The 14,125-nt window shown below is 45.1% G+C and overlaps 1 protein-coding gene across 3 annotated transcripts in view; it reads left to right on the forward strand.

The window, feature by feature from the left end:
- Positions 1-8,601: 8,601 nt before the first annotated feature.
- PPP3CA (protein phosphatase 3 catalytic subunit alpha) overlaps positions 8,602-14,125 on the forward strand; it is a 176,859-nt gene continuing 171,335 nt past the window's right edge. For 2 of the 3 annotated variants that reach the window (XM_010411678.3, XM_010411680.3), the window contains exon 1: positions 12,731-12,806. In XM_010411678.3, the coding sequence (XP_010409980.1) occupies positions 12,746-12,806 (61 nt within the window). In that variant the 5' untranslated portion in view covers positions 12,731-12,745. Of the gene's footprint in view, positions 9,250-12,730; positions 12,807-14,125 lie in introns of those variants that run through there. The other variant, XM_039550611.1, reaches the window with a different exon arrangement.

The raw sequence follows: 14,125 nt of genomic DNA on the forward strand, positions 1-14,125 counted from the left end.
TATCAATTTTTTAACTCAGAGCAAACCCATTTTTGCAGATATTAGATTAATTCACTACTGAGCAGAAGGCCAGCACTGTAGTACTTAAATGTCATTTATGCCTTATCTGAAGATTTTAATGGGACTTATTTGGTAGATGATCTTGGCCTGGCCTTGGCACAAGGGTTATTTTCACCCGAAATGAACTACTGAGGGGCTGACAACATCCTTTGGAAGACAACCAGCAAGAAGTCATTACTCTTGGGATAGCTGTGAACTCCAGAAGAGTTAGAGAAATATTTCCATCTTAGGCAGAAAGCAGTGTCATATAAGGAACGAACACAAGTGCTGAGTTTATTGGCAAAGCTAAGAGCAAGAGTAACTGAAAAGTGTTTACTTACACTCAATAAGAAACATCCTAATAGTATTGAATAGTGTTAATGTCTGCTCCTTGCCTTAAGTTTAAATTATTTTCACCAACCATTAAAGTCAGGATGATGAAATTGTCCCATCCTATAGAGCACATCTATTGATAGAATGGACGTGTTCTCTACCAATAAGAATCATAGAATCATGTAGGTTAAGGTCATCAAGTACAACTGGTAACCCAGAACCACCAAGTTCATCACTAAACCATGTCCCCAAACGCTCCATTTACAAGTCTTCTAAATTCCTCCAGGGATGGTGATTCCACCACTTCCCTGAGCAGCCTGTCAAGCAGCCTGCTTGACAGCCCCAGCTCTTCGCCTTGTTGACCCTCCTACAATTGGCCTCAGCCATCAATCCAACCTGTCCAGATCCCTCTGCAGAGCCTTCCTACCTCCAGCAGATCAACACTCCCACCATCATTAAGCCACCAAACTACTCTCTTAAGATACAGGGCTACCCCACCACCTCTCCTTCTTGCCTATCCCTACATCCATTGTAGTATGCATTACAACACTCCAGTTATGTGAATCAACCCACACTGTTGCCATGATGGTAACTTATGTCATAGTTTTCCTGCTGCACCTTGGTTTCCTGCTCCTCCTCCTGGTTGCTTATGCCACATGCACTGGTGTAGATAGATGCACTTCAGCTGCGCTATGGATCCTGCCACCTTTTTAAGGGGTGAAGCCTTAACTTCTACATGATCATTCCCAGGCACTTCCATTGTTTCTAACACATCAGTAACCCTCGTGTCTCTGCTGCAAAGGATACTTTAAAAGGAATATTTATTATCTGAGTGTTTTTTAACTGTGTTCTCCAGTCCTGTGCACTCGATTGTCATCATCTAGAGCCAAAACAGCCTCTGGGTACCACTTTTTTAGCAATTCAGAAGATTTATGTGTCTCTTGCTGTGCTGAATGCCATTCTTTAAGTAAGCACAGAGCACTGAAATTTCTTTTAAGAAAGGAGGGAGGAGGAGGAAAGATTAAAGGGGCTCATGTGCTTCTTACATAAAATTTGAGGAGCTGATGAAAAGCAATTTGATTAAAATATGATTGAAAGGATGTTCTGCGGCGTACCTGAGGCCGATGTTTTTGAATGACATAGGTGCATGGGGGAGAAGGGGAGATTGGTTATCAATATTTCTGGGTTTTTTTCAAGAGATTAATACCTAATCTTGCAAACTGCCCTGCAGGAAAGCCTCGTGGGACTACTAGGGCACTGCTACAGTGACAGAGTCCCTTTGCAGCAGTTGGTTAAGACAGCAGCACTGAATTTGCATCCTTGGTTGAGGATGTTTGTAGTCAATTAGAAACCTGGCTTCCCTTACATTAGGGCTGCTCTACATCACCCTGGCAATATAAAATGTATTTTAAGTGAGTGTAAATGTAACTTATAACCATTAAAAAGCAGCTTTGCATTGTACAGCAGTTTAAAGCCTTGGGGTAAGTGAGAATCTGGATTTCCAATGTGTAAATTATGGTCAGTCTGAAAATTAACTGAAGATTTTTATATTTTGTAGTGCTACCACTAAGCCAACCTGAGTAAGTTATTTACATCTAATTCAATATTGCAGTTATATTAATTGGAGCTCCTTAAACTGTATGGTAATCTCCAGGTTTCAGTATTTTGCTTTGTAAATATTTGGGAATTTTACAAACATGCATTCAGAGATCAGGTTTTTCTGTCCCTTTTTATCCATTCTAAAGTTCCTCAGAAAAGACACAGCACAGGAGGTCAGTTTGGAAAACACTTTCTAGTCCATTGTTCCTTTTCATATTCACTATGCTTCTTTAAATAATACATCACAAGACACTTTATATTCTGAGAGTTTTGGCAACTAAATTAAAGTTTTCCATGTTTGTTCCTTGAGTATCAACTTATTGTGATTAATTATCTCACTCTTAGCACCAGTTATGGTCTGTTACCACTGAGCCCTCAGCTGGCACTGATGGCACTTGAATAAATCATTTACTCCAGAATGTGTTCCATGCATGTTGCCTTTAAAGTGGCAGGGATTTAATCCATACTGTTTTCAGGCCATAAAGGCAGAAAAACTAAATAATAAATCATGGCATCTCTATGAAAACAAATAAGGCTTACTCTTGCAAAAGTAATTACACACATTCCTCTTTGTTCTTGTGTCTCTGTCATCAGCATTACTCCTGAAAAAGGAGGCAGAAAAGCATCCTGGGTATTAAACATCCTGAGTATCATGTCTTACTTCAGGATCTGTTCAGCTGCTTCTGTCACTAGTAGTTTTCAACAACACACCAGAGGTAAATCAGCTATGTATAGATGCTTATAGTACAAAATGAATATATATCTTATTATTCTGCCGTTCCCATTTCCTTCAAATATTGTTCCTTTCTCTCAACAGGCATTGGTCTGTCATGATGTTTGCTACTGCAAGAACATCTTTAAAATGCAGTGAGCTTTCCTTCTATTCCTTTCTTAATTTATATTTTCTGGAAGATTTTAATATTCACTGGGATAACATCCTAAAGCCCCTTGCAAAATCTGTATTCTGTAGACTCCCATTAAAAGTAATGTCTAATTAACAACCAAAGCCCGTAGGATGAACTCCCTGGGAGCAAATGACTAATTCTTGATAGCAGGACTGTGTTTTTAAGCTGTTGCCAACATCTTGAGAACAGTTCGATGCTGGAAGCTGCTCCCAAGGGTCCTTTCTTTCAGTTTCACAACGTATTGGCACAGGCAGAGGCTCGGGAATGTGCACACCAGTAGGGGGAGATGAGGGGATGTCTTTCCACTTCTGGGAACCTTGGCACTGTTCAGATACAACTTTTTTTTTTTTTTTCCCTACAGTAAGGCATTTTCACTGCACAAACTTGCAGTACTTAATTAAAGCAATAACTTTAAACACATTTAGGCAAATCAGTGCAGTGTTCTTCTGGATACATAAATTGAGTTAAACCTGCTGCTTGCACCAGTAAATTTATAGGGACAAGCTACTCCTGCAGATCGAGTTTTAAGTCAACGCATATTTAACCACACTGTTGGGCTTTGCCTGGGCTACTGGCCCTGCAGCTGGATGCAATAGGGCAACTGGGACTGTGGCCCAGCTGTGCAGGAGCTAAAGCTTGGCTAATTTCCTCTAATAGCAGATGTGTCAGGCAACTCCACCAGTTGCTCTTGGCAGCCTGCAGTGCCATTTGGCTGTAGTTTTGCTTCTGACTCTCTTGCCTTTCATTCTTGTTTGCTTAGTCTTGATTCCTGGTTCCTGCTTCCTTTGTGTCATGCTCCTATATCTCACCTTGTCCCAGTCCTGACTTGACTTACAATACAGACTCTTTGGTTTTCAAACTCCTGCCGCTGTGACTTTCTGACTTCATGCTTTTCAGTTTGAAATGACTCTTTCTATCTCTGGTTTTGATTTATTCTTATGCTGGCTTCACTCTACTTGTATCCAAGATTAATTCTTATCTGGTCTTCACCTTTGGGCTTAGAGGAGTAGTCTGATGAAAGTACGTGCTTAGGAAATCTGAAACTGCAGTGCAGGAAACTTGCGTTAGGCTGCTTCTCAGCGGTATTGGAATGGGGACAGATATGGAAGTCCTGTGCATGATTGTTCTTGAATCTGCATGCTGTGAGGGATTACAGGCATGACTTGTGGATCAGTTTTGCACCAGAGACTTAATCTGAATGCAAATATTAATTTGCAGCCTTAGATGACCACAGTTACAGTTCTTTTATATTGAAAGCTGTTGTAAGGAGGCCAGTTTTGGCATGGGGTAAACCATTTCCAGGGCTCAAGGTTATTTTCTCTCACTTGTGTTCTTCTCTTTTACTATTTGTTGACTTTTCAAATGTCAGTCAAGCTCAGTATAACTGTTCATGGCACCAGTTGTTACTGTTTTCCATGTTGATTCAGCATCTTGGAATTTGTAGCTAACCTTTCTCTCTTCTGTATTCCAGATGCCATTGCTTGCATTTTATTGCAACACAATTCATTTTGATATCATCCGTTCCCTGACTCTCTGTAGAATTATCTATTTAGCTTTGCTTTCTAAACCAGGCACAGTATCATTAACAGTGTGTATAAATTCTGCTAAAAGCTTCAGGACCAAATCCAGAACCTGCATGATTAACCAAGCCAAAAGCCCAACAGATGTATCCCGGGAAAAACATGCAAAGCTCCAGAGAGGCTGATGATCAACAGGTTACGTGCCCACAGCTGATCCATGAAGACCACTGTGAGGAAAGTGTGAGGGTACATTTAGTGATGGATAATGTATCTGTGTTTTGCCATCTGAACTTTCCACCTCTTCGCAAACATAACCAGACAGCATTTCAATGATACAAAGAATTGTTACTTGCTAGGCTTACAGGGCTTACAGGCCCTTTATCTATCTTTCTCTTGTGTACTGAGGTAGAATAAGAGTGGGAAAACTTTTGGCAAAAAAAATCCTTAGACAGTGCCCCTTGATGGTGATTTAAATTGCTATGTGGTCCTTTGTCTAGGCTCTCTACTGGGGTGAATTTCCTCTCTTGGATATGATGGAACCAAATGACATGTGGAGTACTGATAGATTATATTGCCTATCCAAGACTAGTATACGACACTTGGTATCAAATTTATTTTAGTCAAATGTAGAAGAATCTAGTTCTTTTGAAAGTTTTAGGTGCTTGTTGTCAGTGTTGTGACAGTGAGCTGTAACAGAACATTGATTTCACTATGGAGCATCTCCTCAAGACACACCACCAACACAGACTAGTATGTCATGGTTTTAATCTTGTTGTAGATAATGATGCTATAGAGGCTATGGCCTATGAAATAGACCTAGATACACAGATGTTGAGAATCCCCTGTAATTTTTATATTGAAGGGAAGTAAACCAAACCAATTACACATCTCTCTTAAAAGAAAAATCAAGAAAATCATCAATTAAGGCAGCACCAATATCCAGACTAACCTTGTTGCACATATTTTCCATCCAGCCATCATAGTACTTAAGGGCCTTCCCTAATTCCCCCTTACTTCCAAGATACTGTCAAACTTGTATCTATTACATGTGAAGCCAGAACTCCCAGAGGCTAATGCAGGAAGGACAGACTCCCCGTAGCTAGAACATTCTTTCTCTAATAATGATTAAAATTTTAAATGCTATCTCTTGCAATCAGTACTTTAAAACAGTATCTTAATTGGTTGAGTCAGTGGGCAAAAGTATGGCTACATTTTTATAAAATAATCCTCACCTTGCTGCTGAAATAGAGTGAAGACAACTTGATTGCTAATTTTTCATGGGATCTATGACACAGTTTGAAATCCCTCAGTCTGTGTGTCTTTATGAAAGTCTGGCTTAAAATTACTGGCTTCTCACTGTATGGGCATTTATTCCTCCTTCCACTTCAGCTGGATGCTGCTACTTTCCAGAGCTGCTGTGTGCTTAGAAGAATTGTCATGTCTCAGCTAAAATGGAAAAGAATTGCTCATCTGAGGCAAAGAGGTGGGTACTAACTTATTCCAGACTTGAAAAAAATCTCTCTCCCCCAGCTCTCACAGAGCTTGTCTTCAAAATCAGTAGTCAGAAGTGACTGCTCTTTGGAAGATCAGAGCTTCCAATGTATCATGCTGGGCTTCTATTCTACTAGGGGATGAAATGACTAACAATGGTACTAGGGATTAGTGATGCAAGAGGTCAAGTGTGTTAGAATTTTCCCAGAATCCACCGACTGTGTTCTTTTCATTCAAAGATGGGATCTTCATATTCTCCTCCTACTGTTAAATGAGAAAAAGGAATCTAATAGGACTCAGAACCCATGAAAAAGAAATCCCTCTGTGACAAAGGAGTGTGAGAAAAACCTGAAGGACCACCTGTGTGGATGGATTTAAAGGACCGATTTAAGTCATAAGGGATGCTTATACAACTTTTACTATGAACACAAATCTGAAACACAGAATATCTCTAGTTTGTTACCATCATCAGAGAACAAAGACAGTGTATGGTGATTTCTCTCTCTTCCTTTCCCTCCCTCCCGGGATAAAGATTTTGCTCCTGAAACAAGTTAAGCGGTTAAGATTTCACCACACCATGACAAAGTAGTCATGAGGTCTTATACCTGTGATCTGAATCTTGGCTGTATCATACCTTGCAGAAGTGGCATGATATGTGGCATTTGGCTGTGGTACTGACCTTTGCCTGACGAAAGCTCATCTGAACACTCCTAAAGAAGAAATGACCTGAAATGGGGATTCTGCATTGGAAAGGAAGACTAAACACATTCTACAGATAAATAATCAAGACCCTCTGCAAAATAAAATGAAAGAGCTTTATGTAGGCTGGATGGCATATTATAATTGAAAACTAGAAGCAAAGGAAAACCATTAAAAAAAAAAAAGAACTCCTATATAGCTTTCAGAATTAATACAATCATGCTGGAGTTGTGACACTGGATGTCCTTGTATAAGCAGCAGCAACAATGACACTTTCTTGTTAAAAAATCAGAGCTGAAGTCTTGTCCTGTGATTAATGGGGGAACAAATGGAGAGATCCAGCATCTCTGTTATTCCAGCCTATCAAGACAAATCCAGATGACTCATGCAAACAGCCTGCAGTCACAGAAGAACGGATCCAAACTGGTCTTCCACACCTCATGAAGTTGGGGCCCACAATGTGTAAGCAATACTGGCCATGCTGCATTCCTCACATGCTGCTTCTCCTTCTGTGTCCAAGCAGCATGTGCCGCTGGGCAGTGTTTCCCAGCAGTGGCGAGGAAGATGTAGGGTTTTTTTCTGTCCAGATTCTTCTGTGCCCTTGGTGCTTCATGAAGTATGCCTACCATATGGGGAGATTTCTGCTTACTTGTCATGGGCTTCAGGATTTTTCTGGGCATATAAAGGACGCCCTTGCTTGAGCCCTAGCTCTGTTTCATATTCTCGTATTACCATTGCAATAGGAATCTCAGATGGCAACTTTATTACCCAGCTAGTCTGTGCTCCTGGGACAAGAGGATGGTCACAGCACATGGAGCTCACCACAGTTGTTGGAACAAGCTGAGAACTCATGCTGTTCTGCTAAATGTCAGTCACATACAATGTCTTCCCATGTTCAGAGAAAATACCACAAGGACAGCCAACAAAACGTCCCCTAAAAATGTCAGGCAAATCAAAGCAGAGAGTATGTGTCACAACTGCCATCTTATATTCTTTGTGGCTTTCTAAAGCAATAGTATCTGCTAAGCAAGCAACTTGTACATCACCCCAGAGGGAAATGGGAAGCTGGGTTAGGTGTCTGTTGATTCTTGGCTCATCTACACAGAAGTTATTCAACAACAATTCTGTAAACATCCCTCTTCCAGAATAGGTGTGCCCTATTTTCCTCTTTAATTAAAACTCACAGTGTTAAAGTAAACCGGAACAGCTCAGCCTTATTCTGGAAATTAGTCATGAAATTAGTCAGGAATAGCTCCCCCTGAACAACGTGTATAAACAAGCCCTAAACAATATTTATGTTGTCTGGAATGATGGAGGACACCTTCACAGATGTAAATTACTTTTCAATCTTCTAAGAAACATAAAGTAAGAGTTGTTGTCTTCCAGCTGGGGGCGGCGAACACTTCTCACCCGTGTTTGACGATTCTGTTTGTTCTCGCAGGACCATTTGAGGGGACGGTGGTGCCCCAGCATTGAGGCCGAGCGCTGCAGGCTGCGCCAGCCCATTCGCCAAGTTGGCGTGTGCCAGGTGCGCTGGGCAAGACACACAGCCAGGGACAATGGGTGTATTTTCCCTTTATCCCCGTTCGCGCAGGCCAGCTCCGGCTGCGCGCGTGCCGGTACCTGCGTGTCACCTCTCCGGGGACGCCCCAGCCCGGGGCGGGCACCCCGCGGGGCAGGCGTTTGGAACGGCCGGCGCTCCGCACCCGTCCGCACCTGCGCAGGGTGGCCGGGCACGGAGGCGCGGCCACCGCGCGGTTCCCCGGCGCGCAGCCGCCGCGGCCGGTAGCGGCCTCACACGCGGGCCGGGCCGGGCCGGGCCGTGCAGCCGCTCGGCGCGGGATGCGCGGCCCCTGCGCTCCGCGGCCCCTGCGCTCCGCGCGGCGCGGGCGGGCGGGCGCACCTGGGCGGTGCGGCGCGCGCGGGGCGGGGCCGCCTGACAGTGAGTGGCAGCGCGGCGCGGGCCAATGGCGGCGCGCGGGAGCGGGAGCCGGGCGGGCGGGGCCGGCGGCGCGCGGGGGCTGCGCGGCGGAGCGTGTGCAGCGGCGCGCGGGGCCGCGGCCGGTGTCGGTGCGAGCCGGGAGAGAGACCCTGCGGGGGGCGGCGGGGAAGATACGGATCCAGATCCCGATCCAGTGCGGCGGCCGCGGCCCTGGTGGTAGCGGCGGCGGGAGGAGCCGGAGCGGCGCGCCGTGGAGGAAGGAAGCGCAGGGCTGGCCGCTGCGTGTGCAACCTGGCTGTTCCTGCTGCCCGCGTCCACTCGCGGCTTTTCCTGCCGGCGCTGCCTGACAGCCGCCCGCCGCGGGTGTTGTCGCCGGGGTCTTCGGCCGGCGGGGAAGAGCGAGCCGTCCTGCACAGCCCGGAGGCGTGATTGAAAGCGAGCAATAATTAACTGGAGGAGGAAGAGGAGGACGGGGGTGGAGGAAGACGAAGGAGGAAGGCACCGCGCGGCAGAGCCCAGCCGAGCCAGCGAGCGGCGGCGGGACGCGGCAACTTCGGCCGCAGCGGAGGAGCCGGAGCCGTGACCGCAGCGGCCGCCGCCGCCTCAGCCCGCGCCTGCCCTGCCCGAGGGGGGAGAGCCTCGCCGCCTCCCCGGCCGCCGGACATGTCGGAGCATAAGGCCGTTGATCCCAAGTTATCGACGACGGACAGGGTGGTGAAAGGTGGGTGCTGCGCCCCCGCCGCCCTTTCGGCCGGGTCCTCCCGCCGTGCCCCCGGCTGGGGTCGCGTCCGTCCCTCCTTCTCCGCGCCGGGCAGGTACCGCGGGGCTGCCGGCGGCACGGCCGCTGGGAGCAGTGGGCTTGGCCCGGGGGCTTTCGCCGGGCCCCAGTGGAGGGTTTGCGGCTTCCCTCGCCTGCCTGCCCGGCGCTACATTGCAGCATTTCCCCCCCTTCCTCCCCCCGCCGCCTCCCCCCCTCCGCCTTGAAGGCGCTGCACAGGGCTGGCGTGAGAGAGAGGGGGAGCCCCAGCTTCCTCCCCCGCCCCGGTGCCTGGGGGAGAGGAGGGCAGGGCTCGGCCCCCTCCCCCAGCCCGCCTGCTCCTCTGGGCACCCCCCATTTCTCCTTCTCCTCCGGACTGCGCTCCCCGGAGCCCCCCCGCAGGCTGCGCCGCCGCCGCTTGTCATTGCCGTTCTGCTCCTCGCATGCAGCAAGGATGCCTGGAAACCTCCCCGTGCCAGCAGCCGGGGCTCCGCTCCCACACCGAGCGCCGCTGCTGGGGGACCGGTTGCGCCGCCTGGCTCCCCAGTGCCCCGCTCCCGCAGGGCCGCCCCCGCGGCACCCGCGGCGGGGATGCCGGGTGCGGGGGGGCGGGCCGTGGGCGCGGGCCGCGGGCGCTGTGGGAGGCGGCGAAGGCTGCTTCCTCCTCCTTCTCCTCCTTCTCCTCCTTCTCCTCCTTCTCCTCCTTCTCCTCCATCGCCGTCTCTTGCTGACGGCCCGGCCTGCCTGGATGTGAAGTTATCCAGCGGGCGTGCCGTGGCCGTGCTCCCGCGTGTGCGTGCAGATGTGCGTGAGGGTGCTCGGCACAAACACGTATCGGCTCCATGATTTTTGCTCTGTTTCGGAGGTATTCGTGTGCTGCCAGCCTCGGCCGTATAAACAGATTAGAGTTTGGGTTAACAACACATTGTGCCCCGTAGTACAGACCAAGGTTTTATTTACTGGGGTGATGCCTGATGTAAATTGCACATGTGCATTTCTCAGTGTGTAGGAAGTGCACGTGTATTTAATGGTCTGGGGTTTTTTGTTTGTTTTTTTGTTTGTTTCTTTCCGCACTGGGCACACAGCCAAGTGTACCCAGCTCTAGTATATTTCACCCAGTTAGGTTATAACCCGTATGCTACAGTGGACAGCACAAATCCTAGGTGCAGCATGCATCTGTCCAGACCCTGGGAAGCTAGAAATGGAAATGGCCTTTAAATATGTGCACTTCTGTATTTACATGAGTGTATGCCAAAATTAAACGCTCAGTGTAAATATTATTTGGAAAGATGTGTTATTTATGGTTTTGTGTTTATATTTACGCTTACCTTCTTATGTCTTTTCCCCTCTTACTTCATTTTATGCCCCTCCAAAGCAAATTGTAGATATTCTGATAGTGTAAGAAACATAATTGCAAGAATTTCAAAAAAATTACTTATAAGTTTACCTTTATCTTGTAATATCTGGAATATTTTCAATTTAAGTTTCGATCTGTTATATCACGCCAAGAGTAGGCTTTACTCGTCTCCTGTAGAAACAACAAACGACCATCCTGTTAGGAAAACTTCATTATTATGGTGTGTCTCATTTTTTTTATTTCCTTAATCTTCTTGGTCCTAATACTTGGCCAAATGTCCTGATCTTTGCTGTGGCAGCACTTCCTTTGGCTTAAGACAATGTTTGTCATGAATAGGAATTATTTCAGTATTTGCAAAACCTTCAGTGGTTTCAGCTCATCTAAATGTGTTTTGTCAGCAATTGCCCCTTGCATTTTTCACACACGTAAATGTCTCAAACATCTAAACCTGCTATTTTTAAGAAAACTTAGCAGTATGTATAGTTAAATATTTTTATAGTGCAACACAAAGAGAAATCCACTTGGTTACATTGAGATCAGGTCTTGAACAAAAAGAGCGTAGATGCTGCTTGGGTGTCCATTGCCCCTGCTAACTGTTGATCTCATAATGTCAGTGTTTCAATGTAGATCGGAAGATCTGCTTAACTGGTTCAGTCCTCTATTAAATATTGAAATCCTTTTAAGGTCTTAAAATAGCATCTGAAGAGTGTAGTACACAGTAAACTGATTGTTAATAGGATTATTCTTTGCTGCATCATAGGCACTTCACACTGCCTTCATATGGGCATTAAGGAAATCAAGAAAACAACCGGTGGTAAGAGAGGAAAGATCACTGTTGTTTCTGTCATATAGGACATGATTTGTACCCTCTTGAGATGAACAACTGAAATGGGCTTGCTGTGTTAAATTAATAAAGAATAATTAAAAAGGTATTTTTGTGAGCACCTTTATAAGTAGTTGAAGTCTTGTTATTTTGGTGAGAAACCGACAATCAAAGGTATAACCTGAGAAACCAAGTTAGTTAAGTTCTTCTAAGTTATTTTATCATATAAAACCTTACTTGAAAAGGAAATGCTTTTAACATGGATGTAGTCTCTGGATTAAATTTTTCCCTCTGCTTGCCTGTGTGGGATTTTTTTGGTTTGTTTTTATTACATTTTGTTGATTTTTAAATTTATTTTAAAACCCCTTCTGTTGCTGGTGTGTGATAGGAAATGTCTCCTTCTAACAGTAACTCTGGGCTAGCTGGTGAAAATCCTGGCTTGGCACTGTTATGTAACGGTGGGACGGGCTTGGGGGGATTACAGTTCCAGCAGCTTGTGGCTGAGAGCTGCTTCTTCAGGGGGTTGCTGTGGGTTTGGGTCTTTTTTTTTTTTTTTTTTTTCTTTTCATGCTTAAAAAGCTCAAATATATGGAGAAGTGGAGTATTTCCATTGGCAAGGATTTTATCTCACACTCATTTTGCTTTGCTTTTTTGAATTGTCTGAATTGTATTTAAACTGATTTGGTTCAAAAATAAAACATGCTTTTGGGATAAGGGGAAAAAGGCTTGGGAGCCCCTAATGTCTTTAATGTCCTGGTCTTTGTTATGCAGATCTTACACTGTCACACAATGAGCAGTGTAAAGAAGAAATTCAAGTTTGTGTATAATGTCAAGTTTTCGGAAGCAAATTAATTCCTGTTAAAGCTGACAAAACCATCTGTTTTGTTGAGCTAAAGGAAAAAGTAAAATTAATCTAGAGAATGTAGTTACGGTTTGAGGGGTACTTTCAATTTACCCTGGTACTCTCCTTGAGAGAGTATGTATACTGTGATGCAAATTACACAATTCACCTTTACTCTCTGGATTTTGTCATGCTGTAGAGGAGCAACACTTTGGTCTGTTAACTGCAAATAGGATAAACCATATGTTCAGGTGCATTCAGGTGTTTGTGGGGTCAAGGCTCAGGACAGCATACTGTTGTAGGAGGTGGTGACTTGATGTACTTAACGAATTGAAATTCCTTGCCTTTTTGTTTAGTGGTGTGGTGCAGCTTTCACTTGAACAGAGCTGTCTTAAAAGTTCTTGTTCTTCTTCAGGACTGAGGAAGGTACTGCTTATCCATGCTGCTTCTAACTGCTGAGACTTGCCAGCCAGAGCGTGGGCTTGGTTGTTCTTGTGAAGGTAGGAGTACCTGTCCAGGAAAAACTGGACTGAGGATGGTAGCTCATTCCACATGGCTCAGCTGCCTGATGTCAACAGCTTTTGCTCACTACTGACATTAGCAAGATTTGAACCCCACCAATGGGGAAAGGAAGGCCGTGTATCGTGTTACTTGACCTCCTCAAAGTATTTAGTGTTGCATTAGTGCCTCTGAGGAATACTGCTCTGAAGCAGAGTAATCCTAAATAAAAACTTTGAAAGTCAACTGGAGTAGTTGAACAAAAAAGTGAAGTCAGTATTTCTTGGAAATCTTGCGGTTAGTTAGGTACAATAATTGTTTTGATTTTTTCTGGGCAGGTAAAATGATTGTATGCTTTTGTGTGGACTTCTTGTTTGTTTGGTGCTTTTTTCATAGAAGTGAAGTTTTAATTAAATAATTCCATCTCAGCTGTTTGGAAGGGCTGCAACTTGTGATCCTTGGTGTTGGCAGTCTCCTTTCCTCTTGGGCATTGCATGGGGAGGTGTACACAGTTATATCAGCAATTGACAACACAGTAAAACCAGACACAGGTCTCTGCTGTCTCTGAGTTTCAAACTGTCATTGTTAATGCTCTCCTAAAGTGCAGGTTGACAGTTGTTTGTAATGTAATATGAATGCCAGCTCATGATCGATATGTCACCATCAGTGTTAATTTCAGATTTGTGAGAGGTAAAATTGCTGTCAGTAATAGAAATTCTAAACTTCATTGCTAATTCCCGTTAGTCCAGGGAAACTTGTGTGTAGCCACCAAATGCTTGTGCTCCAGGCTGGAATCCATCATTGGTGAATTGCAGAAGCCTGCCTCTGTCTTCCTCTGAATCAGGTTCAATTTTTCCAGCATAGATGTGTCCTGCAAGTGCTTCAGTGGTTTTTGAGTAATTGTGTTGACCTGAGTGTCTGTAATGTTGGTGTATTTCATATATATTTTGCTGTAAATCTGAGTATTGGTAATTTATGACAAGGACATGGGTTACTTTGAAGTGTTTTAACTGTCTAATACAGTAGAGTAAATGGGGATGTGTCTGTCTTTTGAGGGTGCTGAAGATTGTGTCTACCTGAGCCTCATGAGGAAAAAGAAGGAATTGCTTTGTAGCTGTTCCTGTTGGCATAGGAGAGCTGACTTCACTTTACTTTTAATTAATTTATTGTTGTAGCACTTAGGAATATGCTTGCTTGCTCTGAAGAAGCCTGCATCTGAGTTTAAGGTGTGTTATTAACTAGAGAATACACCCACAGCTATGCCAGAAAGGTGGCACTTGTACAGCTGGGGATTACCTGCTCTCCCCTATCCACTCTTACC

Source organism: Corvus cornix, chromosome 4, assembly GCF_000738735.6.
Source record: "Corvus cornix cornix isolate S_Up_H32 chromosome 4, ASM73873v5, whole genome shotgun sequence".
Taxonomy (NCBI): Eukaryota; Metazoa; Chordata; class Aves; order Passeriformes; family Corvidae; genus Corvus; species Corvus cornix.